This window comes from Hippoglossus hippoglossus, chromosome 3, assembly GCF_009819705.1.
Source record: "Hippoglossus hippoglossus isolate fHipHip1 chromosome 3, fHipHip1.pri, whole genome shotgun sequence".
Classification (NCBI taxonomy): Eukaryota; Metazoa; Chordata; class Actinopteri; order Pleuronectiformes; family Pleuronectidae; genus Hippoglossus; species Hippoglossus hippoglossus.
In genome coordinates, this window is record NC_047153.1 from 16863038 (window position 1) to 16890964 (window position 27927).

Consider the following 27927-nt stretch of genomic DNA (forward strand, 5'->3'; position numbering starts at 1 on the left):
TCTTGCTTCCTCCTCTTTACCCATTTCAGTTGCCCGTCTTCCCCCTCCCACCACTTCTTCTTAAGTTGAATTAGTGGTCACTCACTGTATGTTCACTGGAATCCTAGACTTTAATATTCCAGATGGTGTTGAGAGGAAGTGGCGAACAGTCTTCACCTCTCAGCATTGCCAGTGGAGTTTTTTAATACCATGCTGAGTGTATGATATCAATAAAACAAATGAAATGACTTTGTAAAACTAATTCACTGGTGCATAATTTATTTTACACCAAAGATTTTTAAATCAAGGGCCAAGCCAATTTTTTTTTTTATTTACAAAGATCAAGGTTTGTTTTTACTGCTTTTGTTCCTACTCCTTCTCATATACACTGTAAAATGAAGTGAAGACAGAAGTGAGCATTATGTTCTCATCACATCTGACTGTTATGCTCCACTGGATGTAGCATAGTATATTTGTTCACTGTTTCAGACTTTAAAGTAAAGGAGGCACCAAAGTGCTGAACAGACAAATATTATAATGTTAAAAGATCCACAGCAGCTGTGTCGAATTCACTGGCATATTTCAACTTACTGCATTCTTCTGTAGTTCTACACTGAGTTAAGGTCAAAACCCCTATCTCTTAAGTGCTCACACACACACACACACACACACACACAGACAGACAGACAGACACACACACACACACACACATACACACACACACACACACATTCCTCCCCCTCTCCTCCACTAATAAATAATTATCCTTTTGTGTGATGTGGCTTTGCTCCAAGGCCATGCAGTTTGCGTGGAGTAGCTTTTAGCAAAACAGCGCTATTACCAAAATGGGATAATTCAGAGTATGTTTTCTGCAGGCTTTATTTTTTTACATTGTAATTAATTACTATGTTATTTAATATGTCATTGAGGAAAACAAATCACAAGTAAAAACCTCCAATATATCAATTAATAAAAAAAGCTTTTCTAAATTTGGATATGTGAACGCCTTCATTGGAATTAATATAATAGTAACTAGAACTCTCAGTTCCCTTATGAAACCACATTTATATTCACCAAATCCAAATTGAATTGTATTATATGCTATCTCGCAATGTTAGAGAAAGAGAAAAAAAACTATCCTGAATCTGCCCTTTTATCAAATCTTCATCAAAACATACTGGATTCTTTGTTTTGTTTTGTGGAAATAAGTTTTCTTGACTTTGTCTCATCTTGCATCAAAACAAACAAACAAACAAACAAACATACAAAACAAAAATAATAATATACGATAATAATTAATAAATGAATACATATTTATAATTTAAATAATAAATGTACTTAATAATTTACTTTTTATATACAGTCTATGTTCTTACCAAACCAATTGTGATCTCTTGTGACTCACCCATTTTTCACTTCTCTCGTGTCTTTTCTTTATGTTGTTGCCTCATCCAGTTAGAAATAGAGTTTGAAAATGGGAAATAGTTCATGTAACAGAAGAGTCAGAAATGATGTTAAAACTTGCGAGAAACCCACAGGTCAACAGTGCAAAACATCTTAGTTTTTATAAAAATGAAATTCTGTTTTATTTCGTTAAACTTTGAACTTTGTCAGTTTTAATCAGTTGTACATGTTCAGATATCCATATGTTTTGATGTATACACACAGGAAATTAAATACATAAAAACACTATTTTACTTGTTGTTGTCCATACTTTAAGCCCCTTCAACGAAGTCCCTCATTTTTCAGAGGAATTTAAACACCTCAAACATATTCATAAAAACTAATGCAGCTATTCAATTTGACCGACACTTGAACAAAGAATCGCCCACTCATGCAAATGTGCTGTTAGTCAGGATCTGCAGAGAAGTGCACAGCCGCGCTGGCCCGGGAGTCATCTTCTTCTCAGCCTCCTTCGCTCCTCCCCCTGTCCACTGAGTTATGCACTATTTGAGCCTTCAGGAGAGTAAGGAAAGCCAGACATTATAGAGACAGAGGGACAAGGCACTGTTACCCTCACTGACTCCCACTTCCACCGCACTGCAGATACACAGGGAGCTTCAGATTTGGCAGAATTTGTTCATCAATGCGCCTTCAATCAATGTCGTCATTTGGTTGGAAAAGATGGCTCCTGTAGTGATTTGCGATAACTGATGTTTGTTTCTGTAGAGGACTTTCCTTCGTGCTCGTTGCTTCTTCAGGTTGAGTTTTTGTTGCGCTTGTAGGAGTTTATTACTGTGACTTTTTAATTTCCCATCCGTGTCTTCACTGGAATACCCTCATTCTTCTGTGAACTGTCTCGAGCTGCCTTCAACAATGCTGACTGAACCGTATGGAGCCATGTCCATGGGGTCAGACGTTCGAGATCTGACCCTTTTAACTCCAGCGCCTCCTATGCCATCCTTACCAGGAGCTGGTGGCGGCTGTGGGATGTCTGTTGGCACTGGCCAGTGGACCCAACTGCTGGACCTCCATCCAAACTCTCCCTACAGCTCCCTGCCCTCCCACCCCTCCCTGATCAAGCAGGAACCAGGTTGGGGGACCGCGGACCCCATAGAGGACCCTCACTGTGGACCCTGTGGGGCCTTCACGGTGCACTTCTCAGGCCAGTTCACAGGGGCAGGCCCCTGTCGGGTCGGAGCCTTCGGAGAACCAACCACAGGTCAACCCAGAGTGTTCCCCAATGGGACCTACCTGCCCAGCTGTGTGGACAGTCCCCCTGCAGCCAGGAACCAGGGTAAGCCTGCTGATTACCAGTCCCACCTTTGTCTCCTCTCATTAGCTTAGTTATGTAGCGGCCGCGAAACACGAGGAGCTGTTTTCACACTCTAATCAATGAAGTCTAGGTGTTATTACAAGCCAGTTATTTCACATTTCCTGACATGTGTTCATAATGTGACTCCGTGTTTAGGGTTTGTCAACAGTGTTGTGTCTGAACAGGATGCTATGAGCTGTCCCGGGTCATTCTGTCCCATGTGAGGAAGAGGCTGACAGATTTCTGGTAATCGTCTGGCAGAGATCACCAGTGGCTCCTGTCCACTGGGGTTTACAGAGTTTTTCTGTAGAAATGATTTTAATGCCTTTGAAATTCAGTCACTCGCAGAGTCACTACAACAGTTATTATTATTATTATCATCATCATATATAATAAGTTATTAAATTAGTGTTATTTCAACAGTAATATGTGTTTAATTTGGAATTAAATGATTAGGTAGATCATCTATAAGGCTTTACCAGGTTTAATTACTGCATACTAGTGCCTCCTTAAGTGTCTGTAATCATACACGTTCAAATAGTTTTCTGAAGTGCAGGTTTGTCTGTACGATTCACATTCAAAGTATTTTATGATTCTGTGTTGATTTTACCCACATTGTGCACAGAAACTTGGTAACAGCACATTTTGTAATTTTTGAAATTATGCCTCATCATAAAATTATTTGAGGACAGAATTATACCCTCTGGTACCGAAGAAAGGTTGTTAGTTTGGTTATTTTGGTTGTTGTGTTACTTATTTTCTATATTATTTTTGCTCATTGTAATTTAACATCATGAACAGTATGTTTGCAGTTTTCAAGAAGATTTTTTTGTGAAACTGACAATGAATTTGTGACAGTTTTAAAGTAAAACTTTGTGTCTCCAACACCAGGTGTAAAAATACAAGTAACACTGGGTCAAAACAACTTCTCTCTACTTGGTAAATTGAACCCAGTAATTTCTACAACAACAAAATGAACAATTATATACATTTACAAAGAATATATAATAATGAACAAGCTAATGTTTGCTGTAGTCATACAGGCTGTGGAAAGAAAATAATGAACTATGAATCCCTAAAATCGACTTGTTGCTCTGACCAATACTTTAAACATTTTTAATTCTTTACCTGCACAAAACACATCAGAGGGGGTTTTAAATATTTTAATCTGGAATCATAATCTGGAATAAAACTTTTCTGTGCTGTGTGTCCCGTTCCGCTTTAACATACAGTGGATATGATATCTCTCTGTGTGCTTACTGTCTGTTGGGGCGCATCACTCAGAGGTCAGACATTTAAACCTGAACGTGTCGGCTGATGTGACTTTGACAAACAGTACGCTGTGAGTCTTGTTTTCTCAGTGGAAAGTAGTTTTTGATGAAGTGATAAAATGCTCAGAGTAACATTCTACAGGCTGGGGGGATTTAAAGAAGAGTCACTTTTCTTTAAACTTTTCAAGATCCCTCCGGGGCTGGCCTCAGGATAAGGCTCTATGTGTAGACGCACATCGCATGTGGTTGTATGATTGATTTCATGTACTATTATCAGATATGACACCCTGCTCTAACTCAGTATACACTGTATGCATTGTTACTATATATTATTACCATTTTGCAGTCGTAACAGACAAACGTAACACATTTTCTATATGTGCAATTCATTTCTTCTCAATGTTGTTTTTTTATCGAGAATATTCTACAGTGGCTCATCTCGGCCTGTCAGAGGTGTGTTTGCCAAATTTCCTTTTCCATCTGCCTGCAACCACAAGGCCAAAGATTGATGGCTGGAAAAAATAGATATGTTACAAGGAAAGTGGATTTAGTCGTCTGACGAATGTGTCTCTGTAGTAACCCTGCTGGCACTTAGAGCTTCTACCAGGAGGATTCGGATAAACCGCTCAGATGCTGGAGACTGTGCAAGCTTCAAACTGTTACAGTCATTTGTGAGATGGTAATCTAATGACTCGACCAGGCAAATAAGATCCCTTTAACTTCCTTCTCTCTTTTGCTTTCTTTTGTCAGGTTATGGAGCGGTGGGTTTGGACAGCAGCCCCAGTTGTGGTCACGTTGCGTCCCACCACACCCCTCAGCTCTCCAGCCTCTCCTTCAAACACGAGGACACACTGTCACCTCCAAACAACATAGGTAACTGTCTGCATCCCCAACGTTTTTCCACTAAATTGACTCGCAGACTGGGAGGCTGTCCTGTCACGGCAAGGTTATATAAGTAACCTGTCATTTTTCATATCACAACAGAGTCGCTATTTTCCTTCATCTCTCTCCATCTTGTGTGCGCACACGCACACATTCATGCCAGCAGACACACACAAACACACTCCTTCCTCTCACACTAAGCATACGTATGGTGAATGACTCTGGAAGTGATAACTTGAGGAAACAGCTTTATGTGACTGCTGGAATGTCAAAAACTGTCTGGGGACTAATATACTATACGAACCTGAAAAGCACCACTGTTTCTAATTGTCCTGTTCTCTCTTTGAAAAGAAGAGCCGTGCCTGACCATGTCTTTAGAATGATCTATTAATCAGTATATTTATTTATAAAGACGAGTGAATTTGAATGTTTTTAGTGGCACGTCTGGGACAGAAAACAATAAATAATACAAATATTCTTGGACAAGATCTTTCTTTGGAAAGTTTTAAGACTCATGTCTTAGTTAGCAAGCTGTTGTGGGACAATGAAAAGTGTGCCGCTTTGAAATTAGCAATTTTTCAAAGTAAAGTTGAAACTGAGTTTCTTAATCAATTAGTGGATCACAAGAAAAGGAATTAGGAACAATCGTAATAAAGTCTTAAAGGGCTTGACTTTAGGTTTGAACATTGGCTGCGTCTGAGGTCAAATAGATTGGTCAAATACACTGGATATTTTGTAAATTGTAATTTCTTACCAATATGTAATTGATATACCAAAGAAATAATCACTATCTATTCGTCATATTGCCAGATAATACCAACTAAGTAGTCGCCAAAGTAATTACAGTAAAATAGTTACTCTTTGTTCTTGCTGCAAATTAAATTGAAGGGAGAAAACCAACCACTTTATTGTGTTTTTATAACAGTCAATCTTTTTCATTCAGTGTGACAGTATTAATATCGTGTTTTTTTTTTACAGGCATTGGCTGTGCAACATAACTTAAACCCACCTCTTCAGAACTGCTTGTAATCTGTGAATACAATGTATATTTACTATTTGTAGTTATTTAATTTAATTTCTCTGTTTTCTTTTAACATTTGTAAAATGTATTTGAGCCATGATAAAAGTATTCAAATGTTTTCTTTCATTATTTCAGTTGACCAGCAGTACGGGGCGCCTCCTCCCATGTTTGGTTGCCACAATCCTTCAGAATCGTGTCCGAGCAGCCAGGCTCTGCTGCTGAGAAACTACAACAGGTACAGTTTGTTGTTGCTATATTTGACTCCTGCTACCTTGAATCCTCTTTCCTGTGGAAATTCAACCCCCCCCTCAACATTTTTCAGAAGAACAACATTTAATGTCAGATTTACTCTCTGTTCATTTTCGGAGGTGTGAACTCTCTCTGATCCTGCGTTAATGTCTAATTTGTTCTGAGGTTAAGTGTTGCCCAGCAGGTCAAAATAAACACTTGAGTGATCTACTGCTGATGTGTCTGAGTCCGTCCTGAGGAACAAAAAGTAAAAGTTCAGTGTAAATAAGAGGTGACGGGAGGAGGGGTACGGCTAGGACAGGGAGTCTGCTTATTCTAACCTCTGAATGTGTTTCCAACTTGTTTTCATTTTGATGCAAAGCGTCTCAAAGGGTAAATTGGGATGAAATTCTTTGAATGCCGCCCTGCGATGTTGTTGGAGGAAAGGAACATGTGCACCCCAAATACTGGAACAGCAGCTGATAAGAAGGGGGAAGACTTCACTGTTGTTAGTACGTCCGGCCCGAGCTGGAAACCCTCAAACAAAACAGAAACATGCACACACACACACACACTGTGTATATATGTCAGATATCAGTGAGTCTTTCCACAGTGTAACATAGCTGAGGGCTGATTAGCGAGCCATCATGATCCTTCCCTCAAGGACGTCTCAAGGAATGCTGTCCAGAATTCCCCCAAAACTGTTTCCCACCTTTAATGATACTGAGGACGGAGTGATGTCATGCACCGGGCCGTGGTGTGCTAGGCACCGAGGCACTCACCCCCGCAGAGTGCACGATTGCATGTCCAAGTGTGTGTTTCTGTACAACACACCAGTGTGGTCTGCCAAGGTAAAGAATGGCCCAGAGCCCGTGTTTTTTAATGAAGCCAGTGAGGAGTGTGGTGGGTGGACAGGATGTGTTAATAAGCCGACCATTTGGAGTTTCCCCTGAATGAAATGTCTTCATTATCCATATAAGGGAATAGATAAGACAGGAAGGACACACTGTAAGATAAATACTATCAGTGATTTATAATTTCTGGATTTTCCCCAAAAACTACATTTTAACAAAGAACCTTCATAACCTTTTCATTTACTAATATATTACCATATTTCTTGTTTTTATGTTTCCCCTCAGTGACAACGTTTACCAAATGGCATCTCAGCTGGAGTGTGTAAAATGGAACCAGATGAACAGCCTGGCATCTTCCATGAAGAGGTGAGCGTCTCTCTTTCTCTCTCTCACTCTTTCTATATTTTTTCCATATCATACTATATTCTTGTATTCTTTGTGATGGAGGAGGAAGAGGAGGAAGAGGAGGGTTTGACCAGATGGCTGTTGGCCTACTGCCTGGGGAAATCAGGAAGAGGAGAATAGTGTGTGTGTGTGTGTGTGTGTGTGTGTGTGTGTGTGTGTGTGTGTGTGTGTGTGTGTGTGTGTGTGTGTGTGTGTGTGTGTGTGTGTGTGTGTGTGTGTGTGTGTGTGTGTGTGTGTGTGTGTAAAAAGAACATTTTGACTAGACCTCATTTCTAAAAAATTGTGGTTTTAGATTTGAAGCCCCCTCAAAACTTGGTTTCAAATCTTAAGATACTTTCTTAACATTAAATCTTAAATACTTAATTAATCAATTAAGTATAAATTAAAGTAATCAATCATGGAAAATATTATATTATATACCTTATATTATATATAATTACTAATGACAGGTGGTGAATCTATAAAACATTTTATTAAAGCACTTAGTTAAGTTGTGATGTTCCAAAAGTGTGCTTGCTGTTAAAGACAGACATATTTCTTATATTTCTATTTCTATTCTATTAAAACTAAAAATGTTTCTTGTATTATTCTATTTAGAATTTTGTTTATTTATAGAATCTGGCATACTGTACTACATCATACTAAACTGCACTATAGTTTACCTATAGGAACAATGTTTTGCTGTGTTTTAATTCCATTTAATTAATTTTTCCCCAGCGGTGTTCATACAACCAGTTACGACAGTGAACCCATAGTCCCACCTCCACCCATGCTCGTCAGTGCTCAGTACCACATACACGCACACAGTGTGTTCAGAGGCCTACAGGTCGGTTTACACTCACACATACATCCATACACAGTTATACAATTAATACAAACGCAACATGAACATCTCTACCATGAAGCCCTCTTGACTCTTCCTTCTATCCTCTCTTTCTAAAGGACGTCAGACGGGTACCTGGCATCGCTCCTCCTGTTGTGAGGTCAGAGGCCAATGAGAAGCGTCCATTTGTCTGTGCTTATCCAGGCTGCAGCAAGAGATACTTCAAACTGTCACATCTGCAGATGCACGGCCGCAAACACACCGGTGAGACGATGGGATTTACACAACTGACTCCTGCTCGGACAGCTTCTCCTCGTAAATTACAATGACAAAGTCTGAAGAAGAGATAGAACCATCATGTGTTTTATCAGGGAGAGTTTGTTGCTCAGGTTTGAGTGTGTGTGTATCTGTGTGTGTGAAGGGTGGATCGATAAAGATGGAGCAAACTTTACCCAGATGAATCAAATCTAATCACGTAACATATGAATAATTTTGATGGATGATGATGATTATGAAGATGATGACGATGTGGGTGTTTTATTTTGCAGGAGAGAAGCCTTACCAGTGTGATTTCACAGACTGTGGCCGCAGATTCTCCCGCTCAGACCAGTTAAAGAGGCACCAGCGCAGACACACAGGTACACAAGTGTCAAACTACTGCATCTGTACAGGAGGACACACTGAGCTCATCACTTCAATTTTATTTGGGGGGAGTTATTGTAAATCCAATTTAATCCAGTGCAAAATACCATGACTCAAAGTTTAAGCAACTACCTCTGTTGGTCCTAACAACAAAAAAAATAATGTTTCTTTTACCATATAAATCCTGGTTTCAATAATTAGACAAATATTGTCTATGTTTAAATTTTTCACTTCATAAAAGGTCCAAATTATTATTATCTCTTAATTCAAAATATTTTTTATTTAAAAAGAGAACTTCCTCATATTTTTCGGATATAAGAAACTTTGTAAAATGATCTTTTGTAATTTGTAAAAAAGGTGTTTCATCTCTTACAGTGATCTAATGAAATGTTTAAACGTTTGACCTACACCTTTCTCTCATTTCACATTTCTGTCTCTCCCACGGCCCTGACCGCCGCCGCCCTCTCTCTCTCTCTGTGTAGGAGTGAAGCCCTTTCAGTGCGAGACGTGTCAGAGAAAGTTTTCACGGTCAGACCACCTTAAGACGCACACTCGGACTCATACAGGTAAAACAAGTGCGTATACCTTTATTTTCTACGTCTCCATTCTTTTTTGTCTGGCTTTTTTGAGTCAAGCACAACAAAACACAAGCTTGCATTCCCAGGGGTTGAATTCACTCTAAAGCAACAATTTCTCTTGTTTTGTGTTTTCCTTGTTCGTCCCCTCCTTGTCAGGTGAGAAGCCCTTTACCTGCCGCTGGTCCAACTGTCAGAAGAAGTTTGCCCGCTCTGACGAGCTGGTGCGCCACCACAGCATGCACCAGAGGAACCTGACCAAGCTGCAGCCTGCCATCTGAACAGCGAGGAGACGAGGAGGAGGAGGAGGAGGAGGAGGAGGAGGAGGAGGACGAGGAGGAAGGTGACAATATGTTGTGCCAGCTAGTAGAGAGAGAAGCTTGGAGCCTGGTCAGCGGTTATGGTGCCTTGTCAGACTCGCTGATGGGATGAGCACAGCTGATGCCTCCCTCAGCCACGCAGATGACGTCGGGAGCAAGAACTCACTGATGATCCACGAGATCCCCAAGAGGCACCTCCACCAGCGCTCGCTCATCTGACTTTAAAACTCAGACTTTGAAAGGATACGGTAAATCTGAGCCAAGAAGATTTTTTTTTTTTTATAGGAGATGAGGAAAATATTGATTTTGGAAATTTCAGTACACTTGCACTGGCTTTTTGTTTTATTGTTAAAGTTGTGTCACCTTGAAAAATGTGCTGGACCGTGTAAACTGGATTTAGGGAATGGACAAACTTTTTGTCCATGGAGCTGAGCACGGAGAATTGTTGCTTTTGGTGGAATGTGAACATATATCCTTACACTCGCCACCACCACCAAACTGCTTTGTATATGTTTGTATTTGCCCACATTTATAGACATTCCTTTTGTATTTTCTGTGCTTTTGTACGTTTATAAAATGTCGTTCCACATCAGTTTTGAGAGTAAAAGTGTGTGTGCTTTCTTGTGCGTGGGTACGAGAGAGGGAAAAAAGGAGGGCCAATGTTGTTGTTGTTGTCGGGCTAAGAGGCCACCTATGAGCGGGGGAGTTGGGGCGTGAGGGTGGTGGTGGTGGTGGGGGGGTTGTTGAGGTGAGGGGTGGTGGGTGACAGACAGTAAAACAGCACCCCAGCCGTGACTCTGACAGGGTGCAGGTCTCACCCTCCTAAATCTCCAGCACACATCTTCATAACCACGAACATCTGGAGCCCAATAAATCTCATTAGAGAAGACACATACCTCAGTGTCACCTGGCTCTATACTTCACTGACTGCCCCCTTCTGCACAGGCCAGGCCCTGACACACACTCACACTCACACACACGCACACAAACGTAAAATAATAGCCTTCGGTTTTAAACGACACTTTGCATCCTTAATCCACATGATGGCAGTATCAGCCTTTTCACTCCAGCACATGGGACTCCGACAGTGAGATACTCCTCAGTACTTCATATAGCCCACATCCACCCTGTCTTCCTCTTAGTGGCTCTGAATCTCCACAATAAATATGTTAATGCAAAAAACGAACGTGAGAAACAGGAAGGCACGTTGAGAACAGGCCCTGAAACATCAAATATGGATGATGTGGATGGAGTCGTGTGTCAGCTCGTGTGCGAGACGACGAGAGATGGGATGATTCAGCTGCAGCAGGTACGTTAATAAAACATGAGCATGGCTCTGTGGGCTAATGAAGTCACATACCTGGAAAAGCAATGTCAACACACATGTACAAGCACATACGTAGAGTTAGCTGTTGGCTACATGTTCACAGATGGAAACCACTGCACACATTTACTGGAGGCATTAACTCTGCAGCTGCACTGTACTTGTTTCATTCCCACTGCAGACCCTGCGAGAGAGATTAAGATGCCGCTCTCCTATTTCAGGGTCACGTACGGCTCATTTGAAGTGGTGATTCAAGTTGTTTTCCAATCCACGTAATGGCCGCGAGGTGGTATCTCTGTGATGTTGTGTTCTTTTTCTGTTTCTTAATCCGTTGCACTTTGATTAAGACGTGCTTCTCTTTGTTCTCTCTCTGCAGGGGAGCCGGGAAGCAGGGGGCCGAAGATCAGAGGGACAGCGGAGTTGAACATTTTACTCACTCCAGTTCACTCTTAACTGCAGACTGCCAAGACTCTGTGTGTGTGTGTGCGTGTGTGCACGTGCGTGCTTTAAATGCCTTCAATCATCATCACACACTGAAAGACACGCTGACCTCAACCCTGCACCGATGTACCTGATCTACATTCCAGAAATTGATTGAGAAAGTTTCAGATTGGAGATATCTGATAACACAGCAAACGTCTGCATTCCGTTCCCCTTTCTGCCAAACGTTACCACCGATCTGAATGCATGAACACACACGCGCGCGCACACACACACACATGCATGCACACACGCCACCAGATGCCCCCTCAGCTGTACTGCTGGCTGTTTGCCTTTAAGGGGTGTCAGCGTGGGTAATCTCAGGTGACATACACCTGGTAACGCACAGCCCAAGACATCTGTAGGACAGCAGGCCTGCTAACTTCACAGCCTCAGAACCGCATGCAACCACCCCAGAAGGTTTCCTTTTGAATGCGAGCGCGATATATAACCTCCCTCTCTCAATCAGAGCCAAGAAATAAGTACAGTTCACTCCATATATGCAACTTACAACCTTTACTTTCTTTGCACTCTGTGTGAAGTCACATAGAATTAGAATGGCACTCAGTAGAGCACGTATCTCCACCAAGGCCCAACAGTAACAGTCCCCTTAGATTCAATCACCAATCACACATTCATAGATATTAGTTTCCTAAATGTGCTGGATTTCTTCCTGAAGAGAATTGGAATGAATTATTCCATGAGAAAATTAAAAATGCCCTATCACACAATGTGGAAAAAAAAATTCTGATTCTGGACCAAAATTTGATTGGTTCTCCCATGACCCATGCCACATCCTTCCTCCAAGTTTCATGAGAATCCGTTCAGTTGTTTTTGTAATCTTGCTTACACGGGGGGGGGGTGAAAACATGACCTCCTATAGGCAGATGTAATAATGAGGCTTTTCAATGACTTGGTCTAATAAGGAGAGATATTATTTTCCAGAATGTTATCCAGTGAAGTCCCAGGTGCATCCAACATCAGCATAAAGCTCATGCTGTGATTCTTTGGGCAAAAAAAAGACGTTATTTAACCTCTGGGAGCTGGAAAGGTCAGTGCACATGTAGCGCACAGAGGCCTCTATGAGCCTCAAGGGATTGTTAACAAGGTCAAGGCCCCAGAGAGGAAACTTCACAGGAGTTACAAGGCCCACATGCAAAAAAAAAAAACGCTACTCCAACAGGAGGCGCTGTCGGGGACTGTTCATATGTTAAGTGAAGCATGTTTTCAGTTGTATTCCCAGACACCCCCGCCTCCTCCCCTCAGGCTACAGCTCTCTTGTGCAGAGCTGCTGCTCGGCAGTCTGAGGGGCCTAGGGGTTCTTGGGGGGTTTTCCCTGTGGTATAGCAGGGAGCCTGAGGGGCTCCGGTGTGTAGGAGCACTGGGAATGCAGAGGCCTTGGGGGGCCTGGAGCTCAGATGGGGCCTAGAGGGTAAACTTTCTCACTCAGGGAGCAGAGATGGAGCAGATACAGAAAGACAGCGAGGGGAAAACACCTTGAGAGGAGTCTGTCAGATACGCAGGCAGCAGCCGGGAGGGTCCCATGAGAGTACACAGGCACAGAAACACAAATAGTATGTATACTCCAACCCAAAACCAATATGTGGGCCAGCAAATAGAGACAGTTAGAGCTTTTTAAAAAAAACATATAAATAACTCCCCTCGACTGTCCCGTCTTTCATCTTCTCCTCATTTCTCCCTCCTGCTGTCTCCTCTATTCCGCTGGAAGATATTAACTCCTAACAGGATTAGATGTGTCTCTATCATGTGAGATTCAAGATCACAAACCAACCCGTGCCCCCCGGGGAGCGGTGGGACGGGACGGATGAAAAAAGGCCTTGCTTCACCCCCTCCTCTGTCTCTCTCACCCCCCCACCCCCATCCCAAAGGTATCCAGATGCTGGGACATGGGGAGAGAAGACCAGGGAGAGGAGGGAGACAAATGTTGACAAATGGAGCGAGAGAGGCGTTTTGTCCAAAGATATCAGTCTCACTGGGATGACGTTGTCTCCACCCTCACTGTCATGAACTCCACTGTGGGCCACTTTGTTCGTCTTTTAATTAAAATTCGAAAAGTTCCTCTCCGCATATATCATAATAGGATATGCGGCGGCCTGTCAGAGCGAGTGGGCGGCTGGAGCAGCGAAGCAGCCGCGTAAAAAGCTGCTTGGAACTGATTTTGAGTCATCCTGACCTCAGTCCAAAGATCTCCCATTACTCCAAAGGCAGTTACAATTAGTTACCAACTCACTAGGTTTATGGTTCCTAAATTGAAATGTATGGCTCTTTAAAGCCTCCTCTCTAATTGTGTAGTCATTAATGGCCTATTTCATATCTACACTGCATTGACGGGCACATAAAAACTCACGATGATGGACGAGGAGCAGTTGTTTAAAGACACGAGGTTTTATCCTACCCATGGTTCTGTCCCATCACCACTAGGAGGAGTAGTGTCCCGTGGTGGTGGGGGGGAAGAAGATGGATAACCACTCTCTCAGAGATGGCATGAAAGATTGATGGATTCCTTCAAGCTTCATTTTCCAGAAGTAGAAACATGCAAGGCGCTGAATTAGCCTACATTCACATGACACGCACATACAATCACACTACTTGCACGAACACAGAGGAAATGGTCTGCGTATGATCGGGGCTGGAGCCCGAGTTTTAGAAACACTGAGATCATGAGTCGGGTTCAGACGATTCGGACAACACATCAGAAACAGATTTCTTTTTTTATTTTTATAAATATTTCCTGCAAAGCTAAAATTCTCTTCATGATACTCTAGCAAGAGTCTTTATTTTGTGATTTAAGATTGAAGATGAAGTCCATTTTTCAATGAAGGGCTACACGTTTTTTGGAAAGACAACCTGTCTTTTGAGTCACATTTTATTTATAGAGCCTGGGACTGAAGACAAAGTTATTTATTCATGTCTAACAAATATTTCACCCCTGCTGTCTTATAAAACCATGAGAGATGGGATGCACAAAACACAATAAATAACATAAAGAAATAAATAGAATCAGCCTTTAAAATACCATCCAAGTACAGGCTTTGAATGTAGAATGTGATATTTTAGTTTGATCAGGGTGTTTTTTAACATTTTTGTTGATATCTCCAAGAATTATGCATGAATCAAACATATTTGGGGCTTGAAATCGATCAATGTGTGTAATTTCATGCAGATCCAAATAAATATTTGTATCTAGGGGATTTAAATGTGGTCCCATAAGGGTGTAGGTATTTTTCAGCTGCTGCATGGTATGGTATGGCTGCTGTATGGCTTCTAACTGCAGCCAATGTGTAGCTGAGAAAAGTAATATGGCCTGAGCTATAAGGCTTGTTTTAATTTGAGGGGACTGGTCGCCCTTGGCGGAGGTTTGCGCTCTACTAGGTGAAATTCTAGTTAAGACATATAACTACTAGCTTACTGAGAAGTAGAAGTAATTCTACTCTTTATGGTGGTGACGGCATTAATAGTAAGTTCTTCTGTGGGCAGCTTCTCCTTATTCGCTGCAGTTTCCGTGATAAAACTATGATAATAATGACTTGACCTTAAATAAGAAGAGCAGAGAAAAGTTGTGAACATGTCACATTCAAGTAAGACATATAAAGTGTTTCGTGTAAAAGCTTGATAATGAACGATATTGTCCTTTTTCTTTTCTTTCTTTTTTACCATTATGCATGTTATTATATAATGGGCAGAAAGCTTGTTATGAAAGCCTCAGGATGGGTCAGATGTCTTGAAGATCATTACCAACAACACCCTGAGCTACAAATCCCCAGGGTGGAAGGAACAAACACAAGAGATGAAAGACAAAGATGAGGAGGCGCAGATAAATTCCGATGGAAAATAGGCCATGGTCATGATGCTAAGAGTCAGAGGGGAGCAGAGTAACAGAAGAGTATGTACATGTGTACTTTTTCATGCGGGTAGTTTAATTGTCATAGTCAATTTTTGTTTTTGCTGATATACAATTTGCAGTGTGCAATGAAAAAATGTAACTCTTGATTGTTGGTGGACAATAATACTGAATGGGGGGGCGGGGGGGCTCATGGTCACAGACATTAATATGCTACACACTTTATGACCCCCCTCTCCCACTGCCCCCATCCTCTTCTCCCCCAGAGGGCTCATTATTGTCAGTGGAGAGGGGTTGATCTACGCAGACACTCATATGAGCGCCGTCCGAAGGCATTACTGCACACACACACACACTCCCCCCAGTGTGAATGATTAGGATCCTATCATAAACAGGAGGGGCAGGCTGTTAAACATGACCGCGAGGCAGGCCGCACACAGGCCACGTGCCCCCCCACATCTCGCATTCGTTTCTTACACATCCCTCTACGCACCGCTAACACTCATCCACCTTCACTCACATGTTGACCCAGACGCACAGATGCACCCAGACACACGACAACCCTCATATGCTGTTTGGAGGAAGTCCATTGAGCTACTTGGTGTTTTAAGCTGCCCCAATTATTCAAATGTAGGATGCAAGACTCACCCCCCCCCGCACTGTGTAACATGGCAATAAAGCAAACATTAGATTATCTAATGGACGGGATCAAGGCAAGGCCGTTTTATTTATAAAGCAGGTTTCATAGGCAGAGGTGGTGTACAGAGATATTAAAAACAAGAAAGAGACAAATCAAGAGAAGAAATCTATTTAAAATCAGTAGAGTTTAAAATGATTTTCAATATAACAGAATGTAAGAAATTCAAAAGAGTGGAATAAAAGGGGTAAAGAGATCAACAGAGGTAGAGAGAAATAAAAATGATGAATCTGTATAAATATGAGGGAGAGAAATAAAATAGTGCATAGTGACTAAAGGCTGCCTCATGTTTCGATTTTGCCCTGGGTACCACTAGCAGACCACTCCTCAGTGATCTCAGGAGTCTCACAGGGTTGTATTGGACTATTAAGAGATTTAACAAAACTTAAAAATCAATCCTGTGGCTGATTTAAGAACATCAGGACCTAAAAATAAATAAAAATACAGATGCCACTAAAGGTAACACCTTGTTCATCAGACCTGGAGCAGGAATTCATCTAAAAAGGAATTTGCATTCTGGCACGACACTCTGCAAGTGGAAACCATGCAAGAATCTGGTAACATATTTCAGCAAAGTCACCTAAACCTAAAGAAATGTTAAGGATTAAAAAACTACCAAACAGGACGTTTTATGGCTCCTGCGGTCTGAGAGTGTTTGAAGAAGGTCCTGCATTACAACAGAATAACACAGCCCACACATACATCGCCCTGTCCCTTGTTCCTAATGAGCTTTATCGCATTGGTCCCGCTTGACTTGTCTTGCTAACTGGCACACATATATCCATATGTTCCACATGAGCAGGCAGAGGGGACAGGCTGGGTGGCAGAGCTGCTTTCTCAGTTACATCTAAGAGTTTTACTGCAACAGCCAGCAGCAACAGCAAGTCAGCTTAACTCCATGTCCGCTGTGCGTGTGTGTAGACTGCGATTAGTCATGAGAAGTGTTAACAGCATTTGCTTGTTCCTGATGTTCAGCGCATCGAAAACTTGAATACCGACTCGAGGACTTGGGGCGGCCTACACCCAAGACAAAGAAGCTGCCTTCAGTGTGGCCCGTGTGAAGCTTTAAACCCCATACAGCACATGTATACGTGTATGAACTCAACACATGTCGCCCGTCTCTCTCCTGACCTGCAATTAACCCATGAGGGTTTTGATGTCTACATCTCTTTAGAGCTGCTTTCAGATGTGTCCTGAAATTTTCTGTAGCGGCTGTACGTGAGAACATAATTGTGGGAGTACTTCCAGAAATGTTCCTGCCAGCCCCCGTTGTAAAATGTCCAGAGAGTGAGCCCATGTGAGAAAACTAAAGGAAAATGTCTGGAATATTCATAGTGAGTGAGTGAGTGGGGGTCCAGACCCCGAGTTTGGGGACCACCGCTCTAGAGAGAAACACATTTAAAAAGTCTTAAATATAATTTAGCTGTTCAGTCGTAGCAATTAAAACATGCCTGTGCTTTTCAGCCACCGAGGACTTCTTCAGTGCTAGTCTGAAATTTTTCCTTTTGGAAAAAATGAAAAGACAACATATTTATGTAAAGAAATTATAATTCCTTGTTCTCTCAATACGGATGTTAAGCAGCTTCACACACAAATAAACACAACTTTACTTTTACTTTAATTGTGACAAAACTCATGTGCAGTGTGGAAAAGTAAACTTGTTTGTGCCCATGTGTGATGTGGAAGATTCATGCAGCTGAGGTTTGGGTTAATAAAGAAACAAGAAAAATGAGGAGGAAAATGGTTTTCAGTTAGGTGAATTTGACTACACAGCTCTATGCACCTGTCATATCAAATATCGATTTCGGAATACAAAAACAACAAAAAATGATAAAAGTTGAATTTCTGAATCACCAGGTGAATATACAGTATATGTAATGTCAAATACAGTGGGAATAAAAACATTGGGTTAATCTGATACAGAAGATGAACATAGATGTAACAAGAAGATGAAAGGAAATTTGTCTTCCCTCGTGTTATGTATTTCAGACATTAGTCATCAAAAAAATCCAACATGGAGTTAAACTGGACAGCTGTAAAGTAACAGAGCAAACATTTGGCCCTAAGTAGACCAATAAATACATTTCAAACCATGAACAAAAAAAACTTTCACAGGCTAAACTAAAACCAAACACGTGCAAAAACCATGCCGTTGAAGATCAGTTAGATTTATAGCATGTAACTAATCCAAAATAACAATAATAATAACAATAAGGCAAACAAAAAAAATAACGTGTTTTCAGTGAAAAAAAAAAAAATCTCTATTTGAACACTGTAATCCTGTAAGACACTCAGACCTTAAGTTCAGAAGTTATTTTTATAAATAAATAAAACCAGCATAATCGTTCCGAGCTGTAGTTTCACATTAACGTTGCTGTTCCTGTATCTGACAATTCACGTAAAGCTCAGCATTGGACTTTGACGGGTTTTATGAAAAGACTGTCTGCACAGATCTCTGAGGCAGCGAAGCCGGCCATGCGGCTGGAAGGCACCATCGATGGAGAGTAAGCTCTGCTCCTGAATGTCAGAAACCGAGTAGTCGACACAAACACCGAGACGGACTCCTAGTGGCAGGACAGAACTTCATTCCTCCGCTTGTTTGATATCTACAGTGTTGGTTTTAAAGTTCCGCACACTGACGTCCGTCCCACTATTACCAGGAAACAATGGAGTGGTGGCAGTGGTGGTAGGAGGAGGCAGAAGAGTCTGTGATTCTGTCTCTATAGACAAAGATGTTCAAGAACCCTTCTTACACATACAGACACACACTCACTCACACTCACACACACACACACAGAGCTCAGAGCTCGTCATGGTTCCTGGTGAGGTCCTCTCCATAGTTGGTGGCCTGACTTCCAACGAACATGTTCCAGTTCTCAATAATCTCTTCTTTGGTCAGCATCTGATCCTGAGAAGAGAAGACAAGCGAATCGCAAGATCAGTAATTGTTATCATAATCATATTTAATGCAGTGAAATATTATGGCCAGAAGAAAAGACACAGGACTTGAGCTTGTTGCTGAAGCTCAGTCACGTTGTACGTTGTACCTTGTCCTGATCCGACTCGTAGACCAGATGTCTGGCCTCAGCCTGGGCATGGTCGTAGTCTTGGGGCATGATCCAGTGGCGGATCTCGTCCTGGTCCATCTTACCATCTTTGTTCAGGTCTCGGAAATCAGAAAACTGCTCCCGCTCAGTCTTGACCCACTCTGGCTCAGGACCCCCGTCCTCATGGGCAAACATGTCAGCTGAAATAACAAACACAGCTGTGAAGTTAGCACAGGAGTGGAAAACTGGGTGGCGTTCCTCAAGGCTCCATTTTCGGGACTCTTCTAATTAACAACAAATGCTTCCGCTCGCTCAGATAATAGAATATTGTAACATCTCCTATCATAACTATGCAGATGACACACAACTCGACATAACAGCGTCACCACATAACTGCAGCACCTTACATTTACTGAATAATGAATGTTTGTGCCAGAATTTTATACAACTAAACAGAAAAAGAAAAGAAAAATCATTTAAAGGTCAAAAGTCGGGGCTCACCTTGATTCCATAGCTACAAATGCACTAATCAAGCTGGACATTTTTTCTGTAGTTATGGACTTATGATACAAATTACAAGAATAAAAGGATTTCTGTCTAAATAAGACTAAAAAACATGTTTGTGTGTTCATTTACGGTGGGCTACAATATTCTGACGCCTTCACAGGTCTTGGTAAGAAAATCTAAAAGACGACTGCAGCTCCTGCAGAAGGATGCAGCCACAGTCCTCACAAACAACAAAAAAGTGAAGAACATTACACCAGTTCTGAAATCACTGCATTGGCTTCCTCTGCAGGAAGTTCCTTTGCTCTGATAGTCATTGGCAGCTTCAAGGCTGTATACAGATGTGAGCCTTTCCAGCCCATGTGCAATCAGTGGACTTTACCACAGGTGAACTCCAAACAAGGTGAACTATTACTGATACCTGAGCTAAATGTCAAGAGTAATAAACACATATGTCAATGAGATAATTCAGATTTGCCTTTCAATAAATTTTAAAAAGAAAAGTTGTGTTAGGCTTTGTCATTATGACGTGACCGAAGAAGGAAAAACCTCATTTAAACTGTTTTAGTATAAGACTGGAACACACCAAAACGTGAAGCAGTCTCAATTCTTTCTAAATGCACTATGTATTTATCAGCTTGTGCTGCTAATTATCACTGAATGGTTATATTGCTGTTATTTCCATTACTGTGTTGTTGTTTGCTTATTTAAAATGTATTTGATTTACTGGAATTCATTGCTTGAACTCACCAATGTATTCGTCCTCATCCACATGTCCGTCGCCGTTCTTGTCAATGTCCCCCAGGGTCTCCTGCATTCACAAGGAGTTAACGGTGTCATTAAAGGAAGACACACGGGTCAACAACAGTGAAACTTTCACTTTGAGTAATAAAAGACAAATAGGTTGCCCCAGGCAGGATGAGTGAATGTACGGGGGGTCAGCTAACAGAAACCTTCTTATGTAGCAAAACTCTTCTAAGCCTTGCTCGATGGTTTTCTCTCCAACATCCTGGATTTGACGGTGTGTGAATTGAACTAAACGGTCACTTAATGGTTTGCAGTGTGAGCATTAGTTAACAACCACACATTTGCATGTTTAGTAACTGAAGTGCATGTGGCAGTATCACATGCACGCAGCTACACAGATTCAAATCAGTGTATACATCCTGCAGGTGAGATGCCCTCTCTGAACTCTGCTGAATCATTCATGGACATGTAGCTTCTCTACTCTAATAGCTGGCGAATAATAAATAAGAGCATTCATCCATTTTCTATAACCTGTGAAAGGTTGCGTGTAAACAAGACATTAAATATGAAAAAGCGATCGGCCACTGTAGATCTGTAAACACTGAGTGTCAGAGGTATTCTTTACTTTAGTGAGCTTGTGAGGGACATTTCACAATAAAAGTGCTACATTCGAGTTGAGTCAGTAACATTAATATCATAGTTTACAACTATGGCCAATGCTATACCACATGTCTTGATGATAAACTGAATTCATTGGGATGATTTTTGAAAAAAATCATTAATAACATTGGTTATATTCAAATTGAATGTGGTGTGAAGCAGAGCAACGGTTTGATACTTTAGTGAATGAAAAGGTTGACTGATCCAATAGTCAATGGTTGATTACTGGTGCAGTGGTTAGCACTGTTGCCTCACATTGAGATTTGGTTTGAATCCCGGTTTGGTCTTTCTGTGTGGAGTGTGCATGTTCTCCCTGCGTTTGTGTGGACTTGCTCTGGGTACTCCGGTCCTAAGACATGCAGATTGGGGTTACGCTTAATGGAGATGGTGGGAATGTGAACGTGAACAGTTGTTTGTCTCTATGTGTTGTTCCTGTAATATGCTGGCAACCTACATTTAGCTGTTTTCAGACATGTCTTTTAAATGTTATACGCAGAAAGGCTGGAGCCTCTCACTCGGACATACAGCCCCTCCGGAGAATGTCCGTTCTCCAGAGTCAAGTGCATGTCTGAAAGCAGCTTTAGATGGATGGATCGTTTACATGAAACAAAATGCAGAACATGGGAATTATCTCAACATGTATGTTTGAGTCTCAAGTACTTGATGACAACCATTTGTCTTGTGAAAACAAAAACCTTCTTGTACCGTGCATGGCAAAAACAAAACATGGTGTTTTCTGTGCACACACACCTGCTGGACAGTGAATGGAGCAGAAGTGGCACTGAGGGTAATGATTGGAGTGGTGAGCAGTGTTTTTTAAAGTTTACAATGTGCTGTAGTGGAGGTTTCTAGCCTCTGAAAGCAGCAGCAGCAGAGATCAGCAGGAAGAAATGTGACGCTGGACATTTCAACAGAGCGTCCTGTTATGTGAATGAGAGTGTAGAGTTGGCGCTCGGTGAGGTGGCTTCATGTTCCTCCCTCTAGGAGCTCCATTAGTTATCTGTCCCATAATCATGTTCAACCTAGAGCCCTCGAATGTCTCCTGACTTTTTCTCATACGACTGCATGCGTGAAAGATAAAGAAGGAACCTAACCCCTTTCTTCCTATTGTGAGAAACTGAGATAAAGCCAGATTTACCAGAATCAGTGAAGACGCCACAGGCGGAACCGTTCCTTGGTTAACATTCGGTGACATAAAAATGAGCAATTAATAATTAACTCTGTCAAATGGGTGGTACAACTTTTATGAACACGGCAGCATAGTGCATCGCTGCTAACATTTGCCACACAACTGTTCCAACGAAGCCAAATTTATATTTAAAGACAGCGTCTTAAATAGGACAGTGGGACCATCCCTCTGGACCTGTTCCAAAAAAAAATACAGAAACTCAATGATTTCCAGGCCCGGTTAACATTTCATTTGGGAGTCATCCAGACGAAGAACATTCATCTGAGAGGACCAGGAAGATTAAAGACAAGGAACAGAAACTCAGATTTGCTCCTGTAATGAAAGTAGATTTCTTACTAAACTTTCACTTCACTGGATTTTAGTTTGTTCTTAGTGTTAATCGAAATGTCTGGTATTTAGAGCGTCCTCTGAGGAATCTCTAGAGACAAACAAACACCAGCCTTATTACCCTGCCTCTTTGAATCACATTGAATTAAAGGGTGGTTACAGAGGACTTACCAGAACCACTATATCCTTCATGTGTTCAAACTCCTCCGGGTGGAGAAAGGCTGTGAACTCCTCTTTGTCGGCCACCAGGTCCCCGTTCAGATCCGCCGTTTTAAACCTCCTCTCGTCACGAGGAAGCATCTTCTTGAAGCTGAACTGGTCGGTGGCTTCCTCAAAGTCCTCCGGGTTGGCTGAGAGGGTGAATTAAAACCAGGTTACTGTGGTGTCTGCAAATGTTATACTTTAAAACTGTACTTTTAAAGAAGTGACTCCTTACACAGGTAGTATCCGTATGTGGCTTGCTTGTACTCATCCCATGAAACCTTGTTGTCTTTGTTCAGGTCGTAGTCTGTCCACACCTTTGCCACGTTCTCATACACATATCGCTTCTGCACACGTTTTATCCACGCGTTCAGCTCGGCTGTGGTGATGTAGCCATCGGCGTCGCCGTCTATCCGGTCCACGATTTTTCTGCGAGACAAGGAAAGAGAGGAAACGCTTTGTTGGAGACATTATGTTCACGGAAAAGTCAAGTCTGGGGTGGCTGTAAAGCGGGTCGTCCTCTAACCAGGTCAGTAGTTCAATCCCCAGCTCCCCCATTCCTCATGCCGATGAGTACTTGGGCAAGTTACTGAAGCTCAAACTGAGCCTGAAAGTGCTGCACCTAGATGCTCTGTATGAATGCGTGTGTGAATGGGCGAATGGAGAAACTGTACTGTGAAGCGCTTTGAGCGGTCATCAAGACTAGAAAGGATCTACAGGACTGTCTCAGAAAATTAGAATATTGTGATGAAGTTCTTTATTTTCTGTAATGTAATTAAAAAAACAAAAATGTCATGCATTCTGGATTCATTACAAATCAACTGAAATATTGCAAGCCTTTTATTCTTTTAATATTGCTGATTATGGCTTACAGCTTAAGAAAACTCAAAAATCCTATCTCAAAAAATTAGAATATTTCCTCAGACCAAGTAAAAAAAAGATTTATAACAGCAAAACAAAATCAAACATTTGAAAATGTCCATTAATGCACTCAGTACTTGGTTGGGAATCCTTTTGCACGGATTACTGCATCAATGCGGCGTGGCATGGAGGCAATCAGCCTGTGGCATTGCTTAGGGTTTATGGATGCCCAGGATGCTTCAATAGCGGCCTTTAGCTCATTTGCATTGTTGGGTCTGGTGTCTTTCAGCTTCTTCTTCATAATACCCCACAAATTCTCTATGGGGTTCAGGTCAGGGGAATTGGCAGGCCAATCGAGGACAGTAATGCCATGGTCAGTACACCAGTTACTGGTGGTTTTGGCACTGTGGGCAGGTGCCAGATCATGCTGGAAAATGAAATCCTCATCTCCATAGAGCTTTTCAGCAGACGGAAGCATGTAGTGCTCTAAAATCTCTTGGTACACAGCTGCATTTACTCTGGACTTGATGAAACACAGTGGACCAACACCAGCAGCTGACATGGCTCCCCAAACCATCACTGACTGTGGGAACTTCACACTGGATTTCAAGCAACTTGGATTTTGCTCCTCTCCAGCCTTTCTCCAGACTCTGGCGCCTTGACTTCCAAATGAAATACAACACTTGCTTTCGTCTGAAAAGAGGACTTTGGACCACTCTGCAACTGTCCAGTGCTTCTTTTCCATAGCCCAAGTCAGACGCTTCTTCCGTTGTCTTGAGTTCAGAAGTGGCTTGACCATGGGAATACGGCTATTGTAGCCCATTTCCCGGACACGTCTGTGAACAGTGGCTTTTGATACCTGGACTCCAGCTTCAGTCCACTGTCTTTGAAGCTCCCCCAAATTCTGGAAGCGACCCTTCTTCACAATGCTGTTAAGGCTGCGGTCATCTCTCTTGGTTGTGCAGCGTTTCCTGCCACATTTCCCCCTTCCAACAGACTTTTTGTGGATGTGCTTTGAAACTGCACTCTGTGAACAGCTTGCTCTTTGAGAAATTTCTTTTTGTGTCTTACCCTCCTGATGGAGGGTGTCAATGATGGTCCTCTGGACAGCAGTCAGATCAGCAGTCTTCCCCATACTTGTGATTTAGTTTACTGAACCAAGCTGAGTGTTTTTCAAGGCTCAGGAAACCCTTGCAGGTGTTTCGAGTTAATTAGACGATTCAAGTGATTAGTTGAATACCCTACTAGTATACTTTTTCATGATATTCTAATATTTAGAGATAGGATATTTGAGTTTTCTTAAGCTGTAAGCCATAATCAGCAATATTAAAAGAATAAAAGGCTTGCAATATTTCAGTTGATTTGTAATGAATCCAGAATGCATGACATTTTTGTTTTTTTAATTGCATTACAGAAAATAAAGAACTTTATCACAATATTCTAATTTTCTGAGACAGTCCTGTATATAAATACAGACCATTTTCCATTCACATTATTGGGCGGCTGAGAAAGAGCGGGACGTCCACTAACCAGAACATTGATGGTTCGATTCTCAACTCCTACAGTCCGCATTACACTACTGAGCACCAAAAACCAAAGGGCTGTGCCATGGTGTGATGGAAAAAGAGTTGTGTATAGAAGCATTGTGTGGCTGAAGGAGACTTGAACAGCTCACAAGACACTGCTGCTCCCTTCATCTCTGTCAGACACTTTCTTTGTATAAATACTTTAAACAACTCTCCATTTATGTTAGACAGTGTTTTTTCTCATGAATGTAAATATTGTTACTTTGGTACATGTGACATCTAACTGCCCTTCAGTCCGTCCTGGGAGAGGGATGCCTCACATATGACTCCCTCTGAGGGGTTTTCCCTGCTGACAGGGTTTTCTTCTTGGTAGTTGTGGAGGGTTAAGGACAGAGGATGTTGCAGCTTGTTAAGCCCAATGAGACACATTGTGATTTGTCAATATGGGCTCTACAGATACAATTTGACTGATTGATTGATACACTAAAGCACTTTGAGTGGCGGGTAAGATAAGAAACGCAGCTAGAAAAATACAGTTCATTCACTTTCTAACTCAACGATGAGTTGTCCACAAACCTGCGGTCACCAGCACCAACAATCAGGAGTAAATATAAATTTGGCAGTGCCATTTTCACTACAAGGAATGTGGCTCTAATTAGACTCTGGTGGGAGGGGCAGGCAAACCTATTTCAGTGCGTTAAAGAAGTGCAGTGTAGCAGTGGTGTATTCTGAGAGCTGGGCTGCCACGTTGAGATGTTCCAGGGATCCTCCCACTCTCCACACCACAGGAAAGAGCTTCTCTTTGGGGGAGAGCCCAGATCAGCCAACGTGTGTTTCGTGGTGCCAACTTGTCACCCAGACAAACTGAACCACGTGGCACCTGAAGCCTGTGACATCAGCACTGCGCATGAAGTCTGCCTCCTGCCACAGCACTTTACTCCCAACTCCATCACCTACGAATGCTTCTTTAATGATGATGATGGTGATGATGATGATGATGATGTATAATTAAGATTTACGCAATTAGCTCTTGTAGGAAGGAGGAGTGTGTGCGAATGATGCGCCGCTTTACTCAGGCCTGTGCAGTGGGTGTGCTGGCATGCGCATCTTTCTCATGCACATCTATCTCATGCACATCCCTCTCATGCACGTTGTTAAGTTTTAATGTAGTTTAGCCTGAACAGAAACACGCAACCGTGGAGGAGGAGGGAAGTGAGAGGACGTGATTCAACAAAACACAAGTTCAATGCAGCAACCCTGAGGCTGCCAATGAGTGATTGGCCTGGTTTTTTATTCCCAAACATCAGCTCCATGTACCAGAGTGAATAATAATAAAGAATACTAATAATAATAATGGTCTTACCCGAGTCTGTCCTTGCTCTCCTCCGGGGTGAGCTGGTCAAACGTCTTGGCCTCGTCTTTGCCCAGAAAGGCCTCATGGTCGTACTGGAAGCTCTTGTTGTCTTCTTGCGCCGCCCGGAGCAGCTCCGGGTCCTGGAAGATGACTCGGTCCTTCCTCAGCGTCGGCTTGCCGTGCACCGCCGCCCCCGTGCACAGGAGGAGAGCGCACACGAAGCCCAGCGCGTCCATGGGAGGATGTTGTTGGTTTCCGAGACGCAGGCCTGTGACTCTGCACCGCACAATGCGCCAAGCGGTCTGTGGAGCAACTTCCCAGTGGCTGCACCGCTACACACCGAGCTCTCCCTCTCTCTGCTGCGGCATCCACACAAACCCAATCCTGCACACGGCTCCACTCAGATCACACACACTCCGCACTCACGTTCTCCGGTGCGTTTTTTTTTTGGGGAGGTAAATCCTGTCCCTCCTTTTTTTTTTTTCTCCAGGAAAAGGGATGCAACCAAACCGGGATTTCCTGCCGCCTCACGCACAGCCAATCACGGCGTGCGTTTCAGGCAGGGCCCAGACTCGTGGACCGGCCGGGTACTTGCGATTGGTCCGCGGGGGAGTCGGTAACGTGAGCGGGATTCAGGCGCCACGTTGCAGGCTGACGCTCAAACTCGTCCCCGCTGTGAGTGGACTCAGCATGGGTCAGCGTGGAAACAAGAAATCAAGGGAACAGCTCCACGACCTGCGACAAGCTGCCTCAGTGGCCCCATCATGTCCCCATCATGTCCCCATCATGTCCCCCCTCGCACCAACACACGCTGTGGCTGTGTGAGTGTGTGCAGGTATGTGTATGCAGGTTAAAACTTGGCCTCAAGGCCCCACTGCCTCAGATCGGCCCTTTCACCAACTAATACACAAACCTGTAAAAGTTCATAACCTCACAAAGGGTTTAAAACTAGGTCCCACAACCAGGATACCTTTATACTATCTGCATGGTGTCACAGTGAGGCCTGCAATCAGTGTGGCTGTGTGTACATGTCTTTTTACATAGTTATTACCTGGCATGTATAGCCCTCCTGTGTCAATGTGGAATATATGATATATAAATGAGGCCATTTTAAGTCGAATATGAATGTCGCAGCTTACGGACACTTGGATGACACACAGGAGCGGTATGGAGGCATTTTATGTTTTTCTTCTGTTTTGTTACATTTGAAGAAGTGGTTGCCATTTACTTCAATTGTATTGGATTTGGCTTCAACGCTGTTTACACCTGAAACTCCAAAAGTGTTTTGTAGACTCTAACACTTCACCCACCCCTCCATCAGCATAGTGGTGAGTAGATGAGTGGATTTTCCTTTTTGGGTGAACTATCCCTCTAATATGAAAAAGTCAAATAC

At 42.4% G+C, this 27927-nt stretch overlaps 2 protein-coding genes across 4 annotated transcripts; one reads left to right on the top strand and one right to left on the bottom strand.

Annotated features, from left to right (window-relative positions):
* The first annotated feature begins 1793 nt into the window (after nucleotides 1-1793).
* On the top strand, nucleotides 1794-10347 carry wt1b (WT1 transcription factor b). 3 transcript variants are annotated; one of them, XM_034581745.1, is made up of 9 exons: nucleotides 1794-2716; nucleotides 4756-4878; nucleotides 6044-6143; nucleotides 7276-7356; nucleotides 8113-8221; nucleotides 8338-8482; nucleotides 8767-8856; nucleotides 9343-9426; nucleotides 9595-10347. In XM_034581745.1, the coding sequence occupies exons 1-9, from the start codon at nucleotides 2296-2298 to the stop codon at nucleotides 9714-9716; spliced, it is 1275 nt and encodes a 424-aa protein (XP_034437636.1). In that variant the 5' UTR covers nucleotides 1794-2295; the 3' UTR covers nucleotides 9717-10347. The 3 variants fall into 3 exon arrangements, with proteins under 3 accessions (XP_034437636.1, XP_034437634.1, XP_034437635.1); XM_034581743.1 differs by having other exon boundaries at nucleotides 1799-2716; nucleotides 9343-9435; XM_034581744.1 differs by having other exon boundaries at nucleotides 1801-2716; nucleotides 8116-8221; nucleotides 9343-9435.
* Nucleotides 10348-17659: 7312 nt separating this feature from the next.
* rcn1 (reticulocalbin 1, EF-hand calcium binding domain) lies at nucleotides 17660-27079 on the bottom strand. Its single transcript, XM_034581747.1, has 6 exons — nucleotides 26544-27079; nucleotides 23029-23222; nucleotides 22764-22942; nucleotides 20420-20480; nucleotides 19166-19365; nucleotides 17660-19026 (listed from the first exon to the last, which is right to left on the bottom strand). The coding sequence occupies exons 1-6, from the start codon at nucleotides 26768-26770 to the stop codon at nucleotides 18919-18921; spliced, it is 969 nt and encodes a 322-aa protein (XP_034437638.1). The 5' UTR covers nucleotides 26771-27079; the 3' UTR covers nucleotides 17660-18918.
* Nucleotides 27080-27927: the final 848 nt, after the last annotated feature.

What these genes read in the sequence shown, in the direction of transcription:
- wt1b (XM_034581743.1), top strand. Translation starts at nt 2,296, where the DNA reads ATGCTGACTGAACCGTATGGAGCCATGTCCATGGGGTCAGACGTTCGA. An exon ending in CTGCTGAGAAACTACAACAG is followed by an intron (nt 6,144 to 7,275) that starts GTACAGTTTGTT and finishes GTTTCCCCTCAG; the next exon opens with TGACAACGTTTACCAAATGG. An exon ending in CTGGCATCTTCCATGAAGAG is followed by an intron (nt 7,357 to 8,112) that starts GTGAGCGTCTCT and finishes ATTTTTCCCCAG; the next exon opens with CGGTGTTCATACAACCAGTT.
- rcn1 (XM_034581747.1), bottom strand. Translation starts at nt 26,770, where the DNA reads ATGGACGCGCTGGGCTTCGTGTGCGCTCTCCTCCTGTGCACGGGGGCG. An exon ending in GAGAGCAAGGACAGACTCGG is followed by an intron (nt 23,223 to 26,543) that starts GTAAGACCATTA and finishes CTTGTCTCGCAG; the next exon opens with AAAAATCGTGGACCGGATAG. An exon ending in CACATACGGATACTACCTGT is followed by an intron (nt 22,943 to 23,028) that starts GTAAGGAGTCAC and finishes TCACCCTCTCAG; the next exon opens with CCAACCCGGAGGACTTTGAG.